Genomic DNA, 22,768 nt, shown 5'->3' with positions numbered 1-22,768 from the left:
TATTTCACCCGCTGTAGTTGCGTAAATGATAACGTGTGCCTTTGGTGCGCTGAAAGAATGTATGGCTATCTAACGTAGGCTAATGTGCTAATGTTAGAAAGTTGGCTGACTGACGCCTCGCGAATCATCAACCATTATTGCTGTTTACAATAATGATGTTATTGGATAGAACCGTGTCTATTTCTCGCTAGCTTTTGAAATCTAAGCGAAAAAACACAGAAAGATATACATTTAATACAAATCGCCATGGATACACGAAAGCGTAAAGCTAAACGAAAGACAGTGAGAGTGAGTGTGTGTGTGTGTGTGTGTGTGTGTATTGTTAGTTACAGTTATTTTACCGCCAGCTTGCTGTCCTGTTTTTTTCTTCTTCACAAAATGTCCAAAAGTAAAAAATGTCTATTTTAAAGGTTGTATTCGAAATGTTTGCATGCATGTCTGCTTATGGTAAGGTAAATACAGTTAAATTACCCCAAAATACTAAGTACAGGTTAGCCTAGTATTCACATCCTTAGTCTAAATATTTCCTTAGGCAAGAAGTTTGTTAAAATAAATACGTTCTGGAAATCTTATTCGTATTCATGAGATGTAGATGCATGCTATTAAATGAATTCGTCATATAGACCATTCTCCTCTCTTTTGCTCTCATTTAGGAACCCACAACAGAGAGACCCCAACAACCGGACCCCTCCAGCATAGAGGTGGTTTCGGTGACGGAGGAAGACCTCCCCACTGTTGAGACCCCCAACACACTGAACATCAGCCCCCTTGACAGCTTTGTCCAATCAGAGAAACAATCAACCAAACTTGAAGACCCACAAATTACAGCTACACCTAGCCTCACCATGCCAATTACTAGGGTGCAGACATTTATCAATGGTGAGACCCTGTAAAGTTAATGGTACACTATGAAACAATGGATAGAGATCACAGCACACAGCTACAGTGTGATATGCTTGAAATAACATAATGTGAGTGACCCACTGCTTTTAATCAGAATAATAGTTGTTGGGTCTTCTAGAATGAGTTAAATGTTCCAGCCCTTATCGCTCGGTTCCAGTTGTTTTAGATTGCATTTATATTATATACAGGAGGTTTTCCAGCTCTGGAATCATGTTGATAAGTAGCAGGGTGGGGGGATGGGGGGGGGGCAGGGTCTTGAAGGTTTTATTTCCTACATAGCATCAGATGCGAACAGAAGTCCTTTAAGGTTCCCTTTTCTATAGAACAGGTCTAGACCTTCTTATTTTATTAAACACGCTATTAAAGAGCCATATGTTATTTATTTTAGTGTTGACTAGTCTCCTCTTCTCTCTGCATTGCACACTGTAGCGGACCCGAACCAGACAAGGATAAAGCGTGCAGATGTTCCCAGGGACCTTTATTCATGTTAATCCGTCAACCTTTTATTTTGATGAACACACGTTTCTTGAGAAAATACTGCAAGAGCAACAACTAGAACACAAATGAGCGCTTACGAGTGTTAACATTTATTCAAAACTACATTAAAATATTCATATGAGCATTAATTAAATATGTCTCGCATTTATATTTGCTCAGCAACATGTTTAAGATGAAACCTAGCATTAGCCTAAACTACAGTTTGTCAATTAGCTATACATAACATCACCCGGTATTACTTAAACAAAAATATATTGTTCAAGCAAGGTGCTTGACCGTTAAGACATTCCTATTGCAGAGGAATATAATTATATTAATAACTCTTTACTTTTGGTCTGCACTGTCGATTTCATACATTTCTTTTTTCAAAGTTAAGTCAATAAATAATAAGAACTCAGAACATAAAAAGACACTTACAAAATAAAAGCTGGCAGGAAGTGATTAACTTAGGTAAATGTCAGAAAATAGAAACCCACATCTAACAATGATTGTATCCAATAACAAGTATTATGTATGTATATCCAAAACCTAATCAATCTTATTCCAAAAAACACATTGTAAAGTAATGTGTTTACTTCATTAAAATTGAAGCACATGGATTATATTTCTGAATTATAAAAATCTAATGTCAAAAGCGTTTTTCATTGAGGTTGCCCAGTTTTGTTGATATTTGAGCTGTGGGCAACATGTCTTAACAAAAGGATTTTGCCATGATAGAGGATGACTTGGAGAAAAGCTGGAGGAGCAGACTGTTGGCCCAACGCTTGGAGCTGCTGATCGCTTTGTGCCTCATTGTGGTAGTCATTCTTGCTCTTGGCATTGGCTTTGGAGGTAAGGAGCTCAGTATTGTGTGGACTTTGTCTGTTTGACTTTACTGGAGTCAGTTGAACTGCTTTTCCTCCAACAATATTTAATCCAGCCTGTAGGAGCTATAATTTAGTTATATATTCTTTAAATATATTTTTCTTGATTGTTTGGGTAGCTGAATCACTAATTGGGTAATTGGATCCCTAATTGGGTACTGCTGTGGGCACCTGGAGGTTAATTAAGGGCATAGCCAGGTGGGACCAGCATGCACCGGGGCAATAAATACGTTTTTACCAGTTATAGTTACAGCAGTGAAACGGGTAAAACTGTGAAACAGTTAACAGTGTATTGGAACTGCATAGGAAAGCAGCTCACTTTGTTATGTTTTTTGGTGATATTTTGGCGGAAACACCGCCTGGACAACACTCTTTTTCTGTGTAAAAGAAGTCAAACTAGGTGCATCAGTGGCCCTTTGATCAAGGATACGTAGGACAAATGGCCACTACACAGCCTTTAATTCAAATAATATTGTTCCTTCCTTCAGAGTGCAGTGATTGACACATTGTCTAACTTCCAGCTTTAATTTGATTGTCAGATATGTCATGTGAGCAGAAAGAGTACACTAAAAAGGTTATTTATTAAACTTAGTAGCTGCACGTGTACAACAATTAACCTCAGACAGACTGCCATAGACTGCTCTCCGGGCACAATTCGCCCATTTCACTTTTCCCAACAAAATTCCAACCTCTTCCTCTAAAAGAAACTGTGTCCAACAACCACAAAGTCTTCACTGAGGAGCGCAGCGCATTAAATACTCGAGGGACGGAAGGCGCAATTGGGAACAGTTGGTCAATAGCCATGTGGGAAAAACACAAGGGCAGGGAGTGAACTTAGCTTAAATGAGAGGGACGAAATAAAACAGTAAACCCCAAAAGAGAACAAGATGTTAAAGAGAGTCCGCTTTGAGCTAAACAGTGGGACAAGCTTACATTCACTGAAAACATGCACCAGACCAACAACGCTAATACGTTTGGATAGTAAGACAAAGCCTGAGCGTGACTTTATTGTCTCCTTAGGTGGACATTACTCATACAGGTCTTCATGTTAAAGCTCAGAACATCATCCATTGTTCATAAACACCATGTCTTTATATAGGGTAACACCATTAGTAATTTGTCATTGCATTTGGGTTTGATGTGCATCTTTGTTTCTGCCTGTGTGTATCTACAGTGGGTCTGAGCTGTGTGGGGAAGTTTCATTGTGGCTCATCAGCTAAATGCATCAGGCTGGCGCAGCAGTGTGATGGAGAGGTGGACTGTGACCATGGAGAGGATGAGCTTGGCTGTGGTGAGACACACACACACATATATATATACCGTACATAGATAAATACATATCACAGTCCATTATGAATAATACAAATGTCAGCTAATTATTGTTGCACAGCTCAAATAAGATATATTATCACATTCCAAATATTGATTGTTCATCTAGGAGTTCAGGTGAAGATTTCCTTTTCTTTCTAGAATGTATACATCAATTTAGGGTACTGATAAACAATCTTCGGCAAATTCTTACAAAGTACCCTGTTTTGTTTGCTCTGTAACAAATTCAATTAGGCAAACATTGCGGCCAATAAAAAAAGCTGGGAGGCCCTCTGTATTCTCGAACACTGTAAAAAAAAGAAAAGAAAAAAAGTCAAATGACTAGTAGCAGCGGCTGCCAAACTAAAACCTTAAAACGATATGCTATTATAGTAATGCTGTGTTTTATGTTTATCTTAACCATGTAAAGCGCCTTTGAGTATTTTGAAAAGCGCTATATTAATAAAATGAAATATTATCATTGTTAAAATTAAGCTAAAAAACTTCATAATTTCAAATGAAGTGCGAAAAACCATAAATTTACAGGAATTTTGTTTAACAATTATACAGAGAAACACTAAATATTCTGCAGTGAAATCATTTGATTGATTTTCTACGTTTTACGATCAAATACTTTCAATAAAGTGATATCACCAAAGGTCTTGCAGTACACCACTATTATTTTACAGTATTACTATACAGTTTACATGTATAATAATAATATATATATACACAATGCCCTCTTTTAAAGGTGTTTCATCGTAATACTAGTGGAGAAATGATCAAATAAATGTGTTTCTCTGTAAAATTGTTATGGAAAAATCCTGTAAATTAATGGTTCTTGCACTTTATTTGAGTTTAAGTTATTTCACGGTTTATGTTTGGCAGTCATTTGACCGTTATTTCACATGATTTGAATGTAATTTAAGAAAACAGTAAAATACTCTAGAACAATTACAGTATTTCTTCTGTAAAAAAATGAGATAAACATTTCATTTGCCATTATTAGCATAATACTTACATTTACAGTTGGACTGTTAATTTTCAGATATCTTTATCTTTACCGAGTTTTGCACATAGATTTAAAAAAACACAAAAATTACTGTAAAAAAATCCATAAAAAGAGGATCTTTTTTACAGTGCAATAAATAAACATTACAAAATTATAACTTAAACTCCATTTCCCATCAGTGTCAGAGATTGATAACTCAATTCAGAACGGATGATGAATAAATAGCCAAGCAAAAACAGTTTACAACAAGTAGAAGCGTGGTGTGACGCCACTTTTCTTTAATCCATAGAACATACGCTATCTCACCACTCTGTTTAGATGCAGGGTCCTCCGTGCTGTATTCCAGTGAAGTCTTTCACTTTACAGCCTTAAAAGGTTGATTCCAATCCCTTGTATATATACACATAGTGTAGCAATGTCGGCCGACCAGATAATCTAAATTAATATGCTAGCAACGCCACCTGTGGGAATTTCACCCCAGGAAATAATAACATGGAGCACCTATTTAGGGTCAACAACAGGACACAGATTCGAACACCGGCACTGGACGTGATTCCATTATACAAATTTACACATTTATTTATAATTACATCATTCTTAAAATACAGTCTCGAGACGATTGATAGGATATATAAATTGATGCACGATTAAACCAAAACAACGGAAAAAGTCATCCATGTTACAAAAAGAAATAAACCAAACCAAGAAAAGGGGACAGAATACTGAGGGCTCGCTGGCAGAGATGACTCCTGAGGAAAGGGGGGGGGGGGGGGTGGACGGTCCCTAATGTCACAGCAAAGAAAACCAAACAAAATAAAAGAAAACCACACAGCTGAATATATAATGAAATAATATAAATGAAAACGAAGGGGATCGCCACCACCAGGCTCAGCCAACCACTCTTACCAGCAGCCCAAGCAACTCCTGTTCCTTAAATAAAGAAAGAAAACCCATCAATAAACACAAAATATCGGCCACGGGGCCCACACACACAAACAAACAAAAACAAAGAAAAAAATGATTAATTCACAAAACGAGTCCAGACAGAACAGCAGTGGGGGAGGGGGGGTTCCGCAATATCTTGGGGGCTTGCCTCCACTGGTCAGCCGTAGCGCTTCAGCGATGCATCATGACAATGCCGCTTGGCTGCAGATCACATTCAAATTAACAGATCGCTAAAACAGCTGGCCAGAATAACTGCAATCACAGTAACAGGTGAGACAGCCTACCGTAGGAATATGGTGTCACAAGTAACTATGCCAAGGCTGAAGAACGACGCTCTTTCAAGCCAAACTCAGTTGACAGGCTGGTGAGTGCCGTCGATGGCGCAGAATGAGGAGCCGCCACACCCACTTCATGCAGACACGCTCCCTGAGCCGCAATCTCCAAACCACGGCTGACTATGCAGACAGGAGCATCAGCTACCACCAAGCAATGCTTAGCAATTTATATTACCAAAACTTAGCCAAAAGCCCACAAACGCCATGACCCGTTGAGTCTCAAAGGAACCCCAAGCAAACATTGTACCCCCGAGAAGCAGTAAGAAAGACCCACCAAAGGTAGATGCACTCATACATATACTCTCCAGGGGGGCCCCGCCCTGTGATCACAACGACGGGGAATAATTGTTTGCAGCTGGGTACCCCACCGTGATTGGAGGTGCATAGGTGGCAAGCCACCTAAGTTAGACCAACCCACTAGACAGGTAGATTGAAGTGGAAAGAGCCACTCTGTCACAATAGGTATAATATATATGTGGGTGATGTGATTGTGAATTTGTTCAGTGTCACCGAGAGGCTGAGTGTTGAAGCATTGTGCTGACCAGCTGTCTCCGGTGTTCACTGCCAACTTCAACACCTACTTGAAGACATGACACGTTCCAGCCTGCTTAAAATCCTCCACCATCATCCCTGTTCCCAAGAAGCCCAGGATAACATGACTGAATGCCTACAGGCCCGTCGCCCTGACCTCTGTAGTCATGAAGTCTTTTAAACGGCTAGTCCTGTCCCACCTGACGACCCTCACCGACCCCCTCCTCCTGGACCTTTCCTGGGGCTCCATCATCACCCAGGACCTCAAGTGGGAGCTGAACATCAGCTCCATCACCAAGAAGGCCCAGCAGAGGTTGTTCTTTCTTGTTCTCCCGGCAGCTGAAGAAATTCAACCTGCCAAAAACGATGATGGTGCACTTCTACACAGCCATCCTCTGCTCCTCCATCACCGTGTGGTACGCTGCAGCCACAGCCAAGGACAAGGGCAGGCTGCAGGGTGTCATCCGCTCTGCAGAGAGGGTGATCGGCTGCAATCTGCCGTCTGTTTAGGATTTGTTTGCTTCCGGGACCTTGAAGCGGAATAGAAAGATTGTAGCCGACCCCTCTCACCCCGGACATAAACTGTTTATGCCCCTTGTATCCGGCAGGAGGCTGAGGTTCTCCCGCCACACTAACAGTTTCTTCCACAAATGGCAAACTCCTGGCTGGTGCAAGAAGAAAAGTCAGGGAATCATCAGTCAGTGGGACTCATCTTTGGGGACCATGAAACCGGCTACGGTGGGATGGGGACACACTTACCTTGTGTTGTGCCTCAGAGCCGGCTGTATCGTCCAGCTCCTTCAAGTCCCAGCTCTGTATCTTACGGCCAGACTCATACTCCCACAGCTTCATGGTCCCGTCCTAATGGACACGCTTTACAGCATTGGTCTCAGTTTATATATAGCAAGATATAGAAAATTGTCAATGAGTGACACAAAAAAAGATTGTTAAACTTTTATTTACCACCATTTTTGTGTTGCAATAAATGTTGATCTATCAATTGGTATAGCTTCTTTCATACCTTTATGGTTTTACGCTAAATCCTTCTGGAATGTTTGCTAAAATATATTGAATAGCTCTACCTAGAACATTTACCACTAGCCGCCACTGGTAAGCACCCAGTCATAGTGTTTTTTCTAACTCTAAGTAATTGGTTTGAATTCTGAAACGTAAACCATGTGTCATACAGTAGGTAGATGCACTATTAGAAAGTGATTCCAAAGGTCCTAAACAAAAGATAGCAGTCATCCAACTCAAACAGTTTTATAAACTGTCAGTCGCTGTCATGTGGCAAGTTGAGTCGGTAGACAGCATGCTGGGCTGTGTTATTACAAAACCAAAGGGTGTTACCGAGGTCACACGATACAAATGATTCATTTCCACAACAAATTAGCACAAATACTTGAAGAAGAATGCGAGACACAGTTAAAAGCTACGAAGATATCTAGTAAGTAATGATTTTAGGGTTATATTCGGAGTTCTGGACTTGAACTAATCAGTGTGCATCTCTTCTACCAGATCTTCAGACATCCAGGAGACTTGAAATCGGATTGAGTATCTTTTCTTTAACTAAGCTAGTCTGCTAAACTTGTTGTTGCTTCTGCTGTTTTTAAGTGAAACTTGACTGCTACTTGCTTTATCTGTTACCGTTTCTAGTTTCAAGCTAACTTGACTGCTAGTTGTTGTTGCCTGATTAGGGTGTCAAAGTGCTCGTCGCTTTGCATTTGGACGAGTTTCGGCTCACCTGTCTCATTAACAATGCTCTGTTATCTGGCTGTTTCCCCAACTCTCTTAAGGAGGCAAGAGTTAACCCACTCTTGAAGAAACCCACCCTCAACCTTTCTTAAGAAAACAACTGCAGACCGGTATCTCTTCTTCCCTTTCTGTCCAAAACTATTGAACTAGCCATCTTTAACCAACTCTCCATCGTAACAACCTCCTTGACCCCGTTCAGTCAGGCTTTAAGGCGGGCCATTCCACAGAAACTGCTCTCCTCGCTGTCTCGGAGCTACTCCACGCTGCTAGAGCTGCCTCTCTCTCCTCCGTCCGCATCCTTCTGGACCTTGATGGTCGCACCTACCGGGTAACTTGGAGAGGATCGGTGTCGGAACCTTGTCCTCTTACTACTGGAGTTTCTCAGGGCTCCGTCTTGGGTCCCCTCCTCTTCTCAATTTACACCAACTCCCTTGGCTCCGTCATTCGCTCGCACGTTTTTTCCTATCACAGCTATGCCGACGACACCCAAGTAATTCTCTCTTTCCCCGACTCGGACACTCAGGTGGCGGCACGGATCTCTGCATGTCTGACTGACATCTCCCAGTGGATGTCCGCTCATCACCTGAAGATCAACCCCGACAAGACACACCTCTTTAGACTTGACTGACTTGACCTTGACTAAAACACGAGCAAACCATAGCACTAACAAATTGTAGAACTTAAATTGTACTTATAATGGCACCTTTTTTTTAAACTGCTTATTTGACGAAATTGTTCTTTCTTGTTACTTGTTCTTCTGAGTTTGTATCTGTATGTGGAAATGCAGTTATTGTAAGTCGCTTTGGATAAAAGCGTCATCTAAATGACATGTAATGTAATTGTTGATTCCTGGTCACTTAACATAACTCCATCTGTTGTATTTTCTGCGTCTCAGTGCGTCTGAGTGGAAGGAGCTCGGTCCTGCAGGTCCAGAGAGGGGGAGCATGGAGGACAGTGTGCGCAGAGGGCTGGAACAACTGGCTGGGGATGTCTGCCTGCAAGCAGCTGGGACATTCCAGGTTTTGACTGGATCAAATCCCTCATTTTCTTTCCACGTTGTCTTCTCACTATCTCAGCTCTATTCACATGTTATAGTGTGATTTAAGACCCCCTTTTTGTTTAGCTTGTCTTGATTTGATTTGTCCTGGACTGTCCCCATCTGTCCACAGCAACATAACTTATTCATTCATGTATAATACATATATAAAATGTCCCTAGCAACATACCAGTTGTTCAGGTCAACCTTTACCTGTTGCCACACTAATACTAATGATCAACAATATAACTTTTCCATCCACGTATTTGATTTTGAGGTGTGCACTTTAAAACAGCTGTCTATAAAGCTAAGACAAGATATCCTGTACTGCTTTTTTACTGACGTTGTTATGAGTTTGTCTTGTTATATACTGTGTGTGGAAGACAAACCTTCCCTGTATGGCGCTACCAGTCACCAGAGGTGTGGACTCGAGTCATGTGACTTGGACTCGAGTCAGACTCGAGTCATGAATTTAATGACTTGAGACTCGACTCAACAAAACGTACAAAGACTTGCAACTCGACTTGGACTTGAATACCGATGACTCGTGACTTGACTTGGACTCGAGCCTTTTGACTCGAGAAGACTTGCTACTTCCCATGAAAACTGGGGGAAAACATTTTCACACCACCGCGCCGCTCTGTTTAACTGCATCTGTCATAAAAATGTGCGCCACCTGTATGCAGAGAGCGCGCGCTGCCTGCACGACATCCAATCACTGCAGTCCATTTGACCGTATCAACGAGACAGCTCGTTCATGGTTACAAAAATCGGGATTTTTGAACCCGGATTCAGACTCCGATGGAAATCCTCGCCAACATTATGTCAACGTCCGTTTTAAAGTAGTGTAATGAGCTGAGTTAAAGTTATTAGTTAATCAGTTATGCAGATGTTGCATGTGTTCACGTTATGCACTGTTACCAGCTGTAGTTACGCGAGACAACCCGAGTTTTGGGGGGCCGTGTATGCGGAAGTGTTCGTTCGGCGTGGTGACGGCCAACAGTGACCGAAGTTGAGTTGTTTTATATAAATAAATGCAGCGGAGTTGCAAGCCAGTCATCGCCTCCTTATTTACGCTGCAGCATTGGGGTGAGCGTTACAGTACTATAACACAGTCACAGTCGATCCACCATTACCCTTCCCTTCGTAGTCTAGGTCTGTGAGGCAGCGCACCATCACCCAGGGTTCCCCGTCCCCACTATAATAAAAGGACTCGAAATGACTCGAAACTAAAATGGTACGACTTGTGACTCGACTTGAGACTTGTTGGCTTTGACTTGTGACTCGACTTGAGACTTGCTTCGTCTTTGACTCGACTTGACTCGAAACTCGAGGGCAATGACTTGAGACTTGCTTGTGACTTGCCTAACAGTGACTTGATCCCACCTCTGGCAGTCACCCTAATACTGAGTGTTTAGTGGACATCAGACCTGGTTTCAGCCCATAAGATGTCAAAACACTTTTTTTACTACTTTGAAGCCCTATTTGCACAGGAATGGTAGAAGCAGAGGACCTTGTGTAATTTAGGAAGTACTCCCTGGTTGAGGTAGATGGTTGATGTTGGCGACAATTCTGGTGTGGTCTTTTCTGTTTTTGACACCTTGGGATCCCTTCATGTTTCCATTTTAGGCCAAGAAGTTAGTATTTGAAGTTTGCTGAATATCATATAAAATGGATCATCATTTCAATAACGGCAATAAATGGCTACTTGCATTAGAATAAATTCAGAACACTCAATTCAGGTGAAGGTGTATGGAAACATAGGAGGAAGTCCCGCTCTCTATTTTTAAGGTGGTACTTTGGGTGAGTGGAGAGCACGGTTAGAGGATCTTTGGGTCCAAACGTCGCTCCTGTAGCTGTGACTACGGTGTGTTCAATGTTATTCACGGATGGTCAAGGGTGGCACTGCGTATGGTAGCTCCTGTCATTAGTGTGGGAATGGGTAATTGAAGAGATGTAGTGTTAAAGAGCTGTGATCGGTAAAAAGACTAGAGAAGAGATATACAAGTACAGACCATTTACCTTTACAGTTGAACTGCCATAAGAGTAGTGAGAAACCATTTTGTGCCTTTTAAGGACTGGAAGGCAATAGATTTTGATATTGCGTCTTAGCAATGCAAAACCTTTTAGGAGATTCAGCAATGTGCAACGTGAACATCTTAAATCATATCATCATCATCAGCTGTAGATTGTGTCTGTGTTGCTGTGTGTCCGTCAGGTATATGGAGTCATTCTTCGTCTCTCTGACCTCCATTGAGCAGGACCTTCAATACAGCCTGGTGTCCATCAACCTGAGCCAGCCACAGATAATTCAGCTCCAGAATGCCACAACCTTCAGGTAGAACAAATCCTAATTTGAAAGAATTAAAAAGCATTGCAAACCAACAATGCTAATGACCAGCGACACTTTAATTCAAAATAAAATCACATATTTGCCTGCGGGTTTTACAATCTGAACTTCCGCAGCATCATCTGTCATGGACAGTAACACCTGAAATTGTGTTATTGGTCCACATTTGCTGAGTTTCTCTGTGATTTCATATCCACAGTAAGACTCAATGCAGCTCCAGGAGGGTGACCACTGTGAAATGTTTGGGTGAGAAAACAATGGAGACTGAGTGAACCTTGCTTTTTTCATTTTTCTTTACAATCTCAAATCGATTCAAGAGGAACATTTGTTGCATGCTTCTACTGTATGTTGTCTCTTCATTTCTCTTTTTGTTGGAGTGTATGAAGGTAAGAATGTTGAGTCTCTTGCCCACTAAGACAGACAAATACATTTTCGTTCCAGCTTCTTAGACTCCAGCCGAATTCTTTGGTGTCCTTGTTTAGTCAGACCCACTAGAAGCACTGCCGGAAGACATCCTGGTGTCTTTTGGATGCCTGGGTATGATAGCAAAGTTTAGTGGAGTGAGCCACCTGTAGAACGTCGGACCAAGGGTCCTGCGGAACATAAAGGAATTCCCCATTCCCCAATCTCCCAGATGAGCATGACGTTAAACCGGGTGAAGAATAACGACCATCTGGCCTGTCAGGAATCTAATCTCTTACAACTCCAAGTTCTTGTGGTTGGTCCACACTTATTTTTATTTTACTTTAACCTTTATTTAACACGGTAAAAGCCCCATTGAGATAGAGATCTCATTTTCAAGGGCGACCTGGCCAAGAAGGCAGCAGCACACGTCGTTAAAAAACAGCCATAAAATACATATACATGACATGAGTAAAACCACAATACAAATTAAGTTAAAAACTAAAATACAAAGAAAAAAATGGTCAAAAGCAGAGGCACCGTTCAATAGATTTTTGTTGTCTGTCCATTTGGAGACGTCTGAACACATTAAAAGATGAAAGTTGAGACAATTTCAGTTCAGCCTGGAGATTGTTCCATGTTGATGGGGCGGAAAAACTGAATGCTTTTTTCCCCAATTCAGTACACAACCATCTTTGTAGGGAACCAGCTTTACTGCTATTAGTTCTCAGTTACCAATGTCATAATTCCTCTCTGCGGGGGAAAGCCAACATGAGAAAAAGGCGCAGGGCTGGATCTTTTGGTCAGTGGCCGAGCGCTGGGACAGATTACCCCCAACTCCTGTGTTGGGTTCATCCTCTTGAAGCTGCACAGCCGGCGTGCATTCCGGAAAGGACGGATGAAGAAGGTGTGGCGAGTGGGACCCTTTTCGTGTGGAGCGCCTGTTTGGCCAGATCAACACCCAGACCCAAGGAAGACACCGGCAACGCCACCTGGGGAATTTCACCACGAGAATAGGATTTGACTATGGTTAAATCACTAAAATACAGAAAACACACAGGTTCGATTTATGCATGGAGCCACAGACGTAGTTCCGTTAAAACAATGATTTTATTTAATACAATTACTAAAACATCAAATTTAAAATACCAGACCTACTAAATATGGGAAGTAAGTGCTGAGGCCTTACTGGTGTAGGGACAGGGTCGAGGGGGTGTGGGGTCTCAGGGAAGGGTCACCCCAATCACACGTGAACACACAAACACACACACTGCGGTGAACAAAACTCAAATTAAACCAAATGGGGGAAAACAGAGCACACCGGAGAGAGACACCACCACCTGTCTGACTGTTTATGATTAAAGAAAATACTAGCGATGCCACTGGTATACATACATACCCGTCAGGGAGCTCCGCACCAGTACACCGGCTGTGCCGATAGTACAGCTACACAGAGCCTACAATAAAACGGCCGATTACTTAAACACTCATTCATTAAAATATTAGAGGAGAACGATTTGTCCAACCTACCAGCAGTAACACTTAACCCGGTTCCGTTAAAGGAAAGATTGGGTTTGTAACAGGGAGACACTGCAAAAGACAATACACGCTGTAATGCCCATCCCAACACAACCAAGGCCTTTAGGTAACAAATAATTAAGCACACTGCATTACCTGTTTCACAACCGTGACTGCACCGCGAACCCGAGAGGACCCAGAGCGGAAATGTACTTCCAGCAACAAAGAGTAACGTGGTCAAGAGGTCAAACCCCCTCCCCATGCAGTTACTTCCTGATTGGTCCCGAGAGAATGAGTGTGATTGAAACCCCCTGCGAACAGTCAACCTGCTCCAAAGGCAAGGTGGTAGGGCCATGACGCCTTGCCAACCATCTGACCTGGATATGGCGATCCAAACACATAGTAATCTCGATAAATCCATATGGAGTAACTTAAAGAGATGAGTTTGTCCTTGACGTAATTTGCTAGACCGAGCAACTCTGCGTAACACTTGGTGTCTGTGTTTCACAAACTTAATCGTGCCTTGATCGATGGCATGATCCGTGACAGAACGGTGGCCCTGCTGAAGCCTCATTAGTCTTCCGGTGACGTCAGGTCTTCTAGACGCCCCTCCAAAAACCTTGCGCAACTTTATTACATTACATTACATGTCATTTAGCTGACGCTTTTATCCAAAGCGACGTACAATAAGTGCATTTCCACATAGAGATACAAACTCAGAAGAACAAGTAACAAGTACATTTTTCATCAAATAAGCAGTTTCAAAACATGTTATAGAAAAGTGCCATTATAAGTACAATTTAAGTGCTATCATTTGTTAGTGCTAGTCTAAAAAGGTGTGTCTCGAGTTTTCGACGGAAGATGTAGAGCAGGGGTGGCCAACCAGTCAGAGCCTAAGAGCCTCATTTTTTCACTGTGTTACCGCAAAGAGCCACATCATACACATGGGCACACATGAACATCACCTCATCACTTCATCACACACACACAGACCTCTGCTTAGCCAGATTTATTGTAAATGTCACACACCAACATGATAATGACAGAACTTGACTTCTACAGACCACGGGCCAGTCATTTTCAACAATGAACATTGTGTGCACTGTCTCACCCACACAAACTCTCAGTTCAACCAAGTCCACAAACAAAAATATTATAATTAAAATATATTTTTTTTCTCTTACTATGTATGTTGCTTAGTGGGACTTCTGGCATTCCTTGCCTTGAACAATCCTCTTCAAATCTGGCTTGTATTCAGTTGTTGCCACTCGAAGCAATTCTTTCAGATGGGTGTCAGTCAGAACAGATCGATGCTTTGATTTCACGTGTTTCATGGTAGAAAACACAGACTCGCAGACGTATGTTGACCTAAATATTGACAGTATCTTAAGCGCAGCCCATTTGACATTGGGGTATTTTTCCATTGGCACACTTTTCCAGAACTCAATGGCCCCTTCCCTTAAAGCAGGTTTCAGTCGGTCCTCCTCACAAAGATCGATAATCTCCAACTCAGCCGCAACCTCATCTGTGACTATCGGGGCTTTTAAACAGTGCGTCTCCACATTAAATGGGTCAACGAGGAATGCAATCTGTGGCCTTTTCAGTTGTAGATCACGGAACCGGGTCACGAAGCTTTCGTGCAGGTTTTCAACCAGTGTTGCATATCTAGCTCTTTTCTTATTCAGGGCGACGCTGGTGACTTTCCCGCTGGCTTTTATCAGAGTGGGGAAATGCGTTAAATCTCCCTTTTTAATATGCGCCTTGAACAGCATCAGTTTGTTGACAAACGCAAACACACTTTGCACCAGGTCAGGCAGCATTTTAAACTTACCCTGCAGGGTCAGGTTCAGTCTGTCCAAGTGACACAGCATGTCGACCAAAAAGGCCAAATCCATAATCCACTCGTGGTTCGAGAGCTCGGGATAGTCCTTGTCCTTCTCTTCCATGAACAGTTTCACGGCATCCAAAAGCTCAAAGAAGCGAGAAAGTACCTTGCCTTTTGATAGCCACCTCACAGTGCAGTGCAGCGGGAGGTCACCTGAAAGCCCTTGATCCAGCTCAGCGATGAGATTCTTGAATTGCCTGTGGTTAAGCGCATGTGTACAGATGTAGTTGACGATTTCCATCACAGGCTTCATGACGTTGTCTAACTTCAATGATTTAGACACGAGTTGCTCCCTGTGGATGATGCAGTGAAAATTCCAAAACTCTGGAAATGTTTGGTCAGCTTTGCACAGCCCCACAAGCCCGTTCACAGATCCGATCATGGCTGGCGCTCCATCCGTGGCCATTGCAGTTAGTTTCTGTATGGGCAGATTTGCTTTCGCAAATACAGCCATCATTGTTTCTTTCACATCTATGCCATGGGTTCTGTCTTTTAATGGCACAATATCAAGGAGTTCTTCTTTGATCACACAATCGTTTGACACATATTGTGCAGATATTGCCAATTGAGGCTTGTCTTGTATGTCACAACTCTCATCCAATGCGACACTAAAATACTCACATGCTCGAAGGGCAGAGTGCAACTGTGATTCAATAGTCGTGTTAATGTCCGATATTCTGTGTTCAACAGTGTGGCGGGACAGCTGGACTTCTGATACCATTCGTTTTAGCTTGTAGTTTTCAGGAGACAAGATTTCTACAACGTCACTGGGGCATTTTTTTACGAAATCCCCTTCATTGTATGGCTTTTTAGAACGTGCAATGTTCCAAGTCACTTGATACGATGCAAGCGTTACGGTTTCTGAGGACTTCGTAAATTTGTGGAAAAACTGTTTCTGCTTTTCTGCCTGGCTTTTCAAAGTGAGCAACTTGTGCTTGTGAAGTTCAGTTCCTTTTGGAAATTCCTGGTCGATGTTAGCATGGAGTGAGCTGAAATGGCGCTGAAGATTTGACGCCTGGCATATAAGGCAGAATGGCTTGCCATTACACTCAACAAAAAAATATAAACTTTCCCATTCTGTTAAAAACGTCCTGTGTTCATCTTCATATTTTTTCGTTTGGCTGTGCATTTTTTCCCTGCCACTTTGAAGGCGAACTCGACACAAATTGTTTACTTAAAAGATCTTGTCCCTACTGGGAAACTTTGCGGTATTTTCATCTAACGCGCATGCGCGTTTGGCAAAAGTACCGTATTGAACTCAAGCAAAGCGAACACGCACATTAAAAAAACACAAACACAAACTTCGATATGAACGTTAGAGCCGCATGAAACCAGGCAAAGAGCCGCATGCAGCTCGGGAGCCGCGGATTGGCCAGGCCTGATGTAGAGGCTCTCTGCAGTCCTGATGTCATCGGAGAGCTCATTCCACCATCCGGAAGCCAGGACAGCAAAGAGCCGCGATCTTGCCGAGTGCTTTTCTCTCAGTGAGGGAGGAACAAGCCGCTTGGCAGATGCAGATCGGAGTGTGCGGGTTGGGATGTAGGGTTTCACCATGTCCTGGATGTAAACTGGTCCCGATCCATTCACAGCATGGTACGTCAGTACCAATGTTTTGAACTGGATGCGGACAGCCACTGGTAACTAGTGAAGAGAACGGAGAAGTGGTGTGGTGTGGGAGTATTTCGGAAGGTTGAAGACCAGTCGAGCTGCTGCATTCTGGATGAGCTGCAGTGGTCGTATGGCTGTACCTGGGAGACCTGCCAGCAGAGAGTTACAGTAGTCAAGGCGGGAGATGACAAGCGCCTGAATCAGTACCTGTGCCGCCTTCTGAGTGAGAAGGGGTCGTATTCTCCTGATGTTGTAGAGCGTGTATCTACAGGATCGTGTCGTCGCTGCGATGTTGGCAGTCAGGGAGAGTTGGGAGTCAAGTGTCACGCCGAGGTTCCTGGCACTCTGAGTGGGCGTCAACACGGAGTCGTCGAAGTTAACGACTCCGTGTCCTGAGTGGGCGAGGTTTTTCCAGGGAAGAAAAGTAGTTCGGTCTTGTCGGGGTTAAACTTGTCACAGAAGGACTGGAAGAAGCGGAGGCAGGAGTATGACAATCTCATTTCGCCGTTCAACACAGGGAAGCTCTCCCTGTTATGTGGTTCACAGTAAATTCCCCCCTGGTGCTTTCTCTACTTCTGTACTTTCTGCTGCTGTACCTGAGTGGTCAAGGTGTTGAGGATCTGGTTCTGATTGGTCAGGGACTAGTTAACCTCTGTGGTTTTGACGACCACCACAGTTTTCGCCGCACACCGGGTGGTGGTGTCCTCTACTGGATTCGTGCTCTGGTTTCTGAGGTACGGACCCAGAAGCAGTACAACAAGGCAGCAGAAGGTAGTTCAAAACAGAGTCTTTAATTTCCTGTAGACAAAAACAATTGGATGTAGAGTCACTGGAAAAAGATGTGGTCAGAGACATACGGCTGGGTGAATAACCGGGGCAGGAGCAAGGCGAGGTAATCCAAGTCAGGCAGCGCTGGCAACGGGAAATCAGTCAAAGAGAAAATGCGGGAAAGTCAGCTACACAGGTAACTGTAGCTGATCAAGGGTTTGTGACTAGTAGATGCACTGAATTAGGGGAGTGAGAGATAGAAATGACAAGGTAGAAGAGACAGAGCTGTTTTTTTAGTTTGTGTCAGAAGCTCTAACGGTTTTAAATGTTTTCCTTTAGATTATGATTTTAACATAGAACATCAGACAACAAAACATTTTGTTTGCAGCCCTCTAAGGCAGTGGTTCTCAACTTGTCTGGCTCCGGGACCCACCATCACCCCTTCATGACAAGCCGCAACCCAAATCGATCGATCAACGGGGGGGGGGGGGGGGGGGGGGGGGTACTTGCGGTGTCGACGGGGGGGGGGGGGGGGTGCTTCTGCGTTCTAATTGCCGCGCTGACTGAAACATGGAAAAACACCGACACTCCGCTGCATTAGAGAAAGTCCCTTCAAAATAAAATCCCAGGATGAATTTTTTTTTTTTAATGGCCCGCGTAGTACAAACGGGTCCGCGACCCACTAGTGGGTTGCTTTTTTTAGGTAAATGTACTGACCACATTACTTCACTTCACAATCTTGGATCAAATTCATCACACCGTAGCCACTTGATGTCCAATTCTCTAGGGATGACCATATCAAATTATACTTTGCAATCAGATCTAGCTGTAGGGAAATACCACAATAACCTTATGCACCCAGTGCATGTGAATTACTGTTTTTGCATTCATGCTTTAGAGGTGCACAAGCCTACCTATGACTCCCCATTCATCTGTCCTCAGAGTGCGGTTCCAGACCGCAGTACAACACTCGTATCGTTGGCGGTAACATCTCCAAGCCGGGTCAGTTTCCCTGGCAGGTCAGCCTCCACCTCAATAGTAAACACGTGTGCGGAGGTTCCGTCATAACATCACGCTGGGTCCTAACTGCAGCACATTGTGTGTATGGGTGAGTTGCTTAAACTCAATCAATCTACAAATGAAATGTTTTACTGTGCAATAAAGAATATGACCTACTAGTTTGTGAAAAGTATCTAATTAAACTTCCCTATGATTAACAGGGAAAAGTATAAACGTCTTCTCTGTCTAATCACCTAATTCTGAGAAGGGTTAGGGATTTACATCTGCCGACAAAATCCCTCTAGAAGAAGTGTCTTCTCATTTTGCAGCTGTCAGCCTTTAAAAGAGAGGAACTGATAATGTGAGGAATATGCTCATCTGAATCTCCTTCTCTCCCAATTACACTTTATTAGGAGCAATGGCAAGATAGGATTGATAGGATTGTATGGACCTCTAGAGGAAAACTACAGACACTACAAAGGGATACTTAAAGGGATACTATCACCTCTGTTGTTTCGGATAGGAGGGGTCACAGTTGATCTTCGCCCAAATATGTTCTGCAGCTAAATACTAATCATGGGGAAGGCAGAAATTGTAGGTCCTTGGCCTGAGAATCTGAGATTCAGAGGAAACCAGTCCTTGGAACTCCTAAGAACTACTCAGAACTACAAAAAAACAATCATGAATTTAAAAGCATGTTTTGATAGCAGCTGATTGAAATGTATCAATGACCCCCATCAGATATAACCTCCATCATATAGAATTTGACTTCAAATATACTGCCATTGTGTTTCCCTGAATCATCTGCTGTCAGGTTTTCATACCCCTCCATGTGGGTGGTCCACGTGGGGCTGACGGAGCAGCCTACCCACGGGGCTCAGTCTCTGGCAGTGGAGCAGATTATATACCACACAGGCTATGGGTCAGGAGAGGACTACGATGTTGCGCTGATGAAACTGGCCACAACACTGGCTTTTAATGGTATTGGTACTCTTTTTCAATATCTTGCTGAATACTCAACTTTAAACAATATTCTGTTCTTTGTCCATCCACACAAATGCATCTCAGCAATTTTACATACTCAGAAGTGACCCAAGATTCACATTATCTGAGGTGCCCTTTCAATTCACGTCAAAGTATGGTTCAATTCAGTGATAAAGCCGTTTTAACCCTTTTAGGTTAAAAAGCCAGAATAAATCTAAAGAGGCAAAGCATTCATGGAACTGAACTGAACCAAATCTATATTTAATAATATAAACATGCTCTAAAATATTCAAAACAAATACAGTCAATGCCCACTAATTCCATAACTACCAGCCCCACACCAGGCAATAGATTTATACCTGACGTTAGCATATCAAGCTAGGGTTAATAATGGAGCTAACGTCCTTTGTTGTTTATAAGAGGCAAAAATAGTCCAGTGTCAAAGTGGTCATTTTGGAAGGAATTAAGGAACTGAAAGAAGGCAGTAAAACTATGAAACCTGTTTACACATCTGAAAATATTATCTTTCATAATTTTTGCTTCAACTCACATTTTAAACAAAACAGTAGAATAATATTATATACGAAGCCCCGTTTCACTTTTCATTTAATCTGATGGAAATCCAGCATGTACAGAGGATCTAATGTCTGAATTTTATGTTAAATATAAAATGGCAACATAGAAGGTTGAACCCATCACAACACTTTCAATTCAACACAAGTCTTAAATGAATACAGTCAGAATAACATAAAGGCTACATCAGCATGCAAATTAGAATAAAACAAGACACCGATCTAAACACATACCCCAAAACAAATTGTTGCCCACTTTGTCCGGTAGGATAGCCACCCATTCGTGCTTATCATGTGTGTGTTGCTCATTGCTGAGTGTGCTTTACGCCATATAGACTTCAGAATCCCCCTCAGCTTAAGCCAGTTTTAACGTCAATCTACAGATTGTTATCTGATTGTGTTTCAGTTCTGTGAGACGAGTGCTCTCGCCCTCTTCCCTCTCTCAGATTTCTGTCATAATGTGTGTCCGTATTTTAATGTGTAAGTGCTCAATCACTTGTTTTGCACTCATTGTTGAGTACAGTTTTGATGCAAGTAGTGTTTGAAACCTTGTTTCTTTATGTTTTTATTGATTTAATTGGAAAGTTGCATTGACAATAATCCTCACTGGTCCCTGTGGGTCGTCAACATCCTTCTATATAGGCTTTGTGGCGCCCATCTGCCTGCCAAACTTTGGGGAGGAGTTTGAGGAGGGCACCATGTGCTGGATCTCTGGATGGGGAGCAACGGAGGATGAAGGTGAGTCTCAGTGGATTTGTACTCTATTATTTCAGCTGCATACAACTACATTCTTGAATGGGAGTAATGTAATAAATACTTGAAATCACATGATTTTTTCAGGGGAGACCAGTGTGGTTCTGCGCTCGGCAGTGGTGCCCCTGCTCTCCACTAAGACCTGCAACCAGCCGCAGGTTTACCAGGGCCTCATCTCCTCTTGGATGATCTGTGCAGGATACTTAGAGGGAGGAACTGACTCCTGTCAGGTACACATGGTCTTCATAAAGGTTTCAGGAAAGGCCCTGAATGCTGTGTCAGGGTCTAGTCTGTAAAAACTGGCACATCTCAGGGGTTCTGCCACTCAGGAGACTGACATACAATCATTATGCTCCGCCTCCAGAGGAATGGCCACTGTTGATAAACCTGATGAGAAAGAATATGATTAAAGCTGCTGGACCTGATAACGTCCTCCTCCTGCACATCAATAACAGCAACGCAGCCAGCCTGGACCTTTAACAGATGGCATAATGAGCAATTGATCCACAGTGGATACTGTCGCCACTCATTCCCCACTCATGGGGAACATATCAACACCTTCATGTTGTTTATTGATTCCACACGATCTCACCATGAAGCCTGTAAACTATAGGAAAAATTCGTACTCAACACCGGTGTAAAATCATCAAACAGGACATTTATTTAATAATGTTTGCAAACAGGAGACAGAATTGACAAACATACAAGTGGAACTGTGTGCTGCACCACTCCTGTTGGCGCTGTAAATTCACAACTGCTTCAAATGCAGAGAGAACACTGTTGTAAAGTTTGTAGATGACACTTTGGTCATCAAGCAGATAACGGCGTTGGTGTGTTCACCTGTAGTCTCCACACAGAAATTAAACATGTACATATTAAATAGCAGCTGACCTGCATTGACAAAAATCTCATTTTTTAATAAACACTTCAATGTCATTAAAAACAACCATTTAGTTTTCCATACAACCAAAACAAAACTTTAACTTCCCAAACGTTGTGTAAATAAAATTACATCTTTCAAAATTCACACAAATCTCCCTTTATAACCATAGTACATGTAACAATGTATGTTTCATTAGTTTATGAAGCTGTGAGACGTTGGTGTTTCTTCAGGGAGACAGTGGGGGTCCTCTGGCCTGTGAGGACTCGTCTGTATGGAAGCTGGTTGGTGCGACCAGCTGGGGAATCGGCTGTGCTATGAGGAATAAGCCAGGCGTTTACACGCGCATCACACAGGCACTCAGCTGGATCCGCCAGCAGATGGAGGTCAGTACGCAATCAGCATGTCCTTCCTGAACCCTGAACCCTCAGGGACTTAACAGACATCCCCATGTCAGTGATTGAGTGTGAGAGTCTGAGGGCCATTATCCCCTTTTGATCGTCACATTGCAATTACTTGTGGGTAATTCCCATGGGCTAAGGCTGACTTATGGTTCATAAAGGGCTCAAAATGTCTTTGAGAGCCTCAAAATCAACAATTAGACAATGGGAGAGAACCAAAGCAAAGTTAAAGTACTGAGCCAGACGCCTATCTGTACGAGCCTACTGAAATAGGATTGGTCCATATTCTAAGACTAAGACATTAGTTTGACAGATCATAGTGAGCAGAGTTATACTATTTCAATCGTTAAGGTAAAACGTCCCAATCAAGTTAATTGAGCAAACTGTCCAGACATGACTAAGTTTTCAGATAGCGAAACTGCAATTTAGTCCCATTTAAAATACTCAAGAATGAGTGGTTTG

At 42.7% G+C, this 22,768-nt stretch overlaps 1 protein-coding gene across 1 annotated transcript; it reads left to right on the top strand.

Moving 5' to 3' along the window:
* Window positions 1-246: 246 nt before the first annotated feature.
* On the top strand, window positions 247-22,560 carry tmprss3a (transmembrane serine protease 3a). Its single transcript, XM_037489164.2, has 12 exons — window positions 247-288; window positions 654-879; window positions 2,119-2,232; window positions 3,439-3,555; window positions 9,046-9,169; window positions 11,405-11,524; window positions 11,736-11,782; window positions 18,660-18,825; window positions 19,531-19,697; window positions 20,915-21,010; window positions 21,113-21,255; window positions 22,139-22,560. The coding sequence occupies exons 1-12, from the start codon at window positions 247-249 to the stop codon at window positions 22,319-22,321; spliced, it is 1,545 nt and encodes a 514-aa protein (XP_037345061.2). The 3' UTR covers window positions 22,322-22,560.
* The last annotated feature ends 208 nt before the right edge of the window (window positions 22,561-22,768 follow it).

The sequence above is a fragment of the Pungitius pungitius genome, chromosome 10 (assembly GCF_949316345.1).
Source record: "Pungitius pungitius chromosome 10, fPunPun2.1, whole genome shotgun sequence".
In the NCBI taxonomy this organism is placed as follows: Eukaryota; Metazoa; Chordata; class Actinopteri; order Perciformes; family Gasterosteidae; genus Pungitius; species Pungitius pungitius.
This window is presented reverse-complemented; position numbering and strand designations above follow the sequence as displayed.

Excerpts from the sequence above, each read along its gene's own strand:
- tmprss3a (XM_037489164.2), top strand. The coding sequence starts at position 247 with ATGGATACACGAAAGCGTAAAGCTAAACGAAAGACAGTGAGA. Across the intron at positions 289-653 it reads CTAAACGAAAGACAGTGAGA|GAACCCACAACAGAGAGACC; the intron begins GTGAGTGTGTGT and ends GCTCTCATTTAG. Across the intron at positions 880-2,118 it reads GGTGCAGACATTTATCAATG|AGGATGACTTGGAGAAAAGC; the intron begins GTGAGACCCTGT and ends TTGCCATGATAG.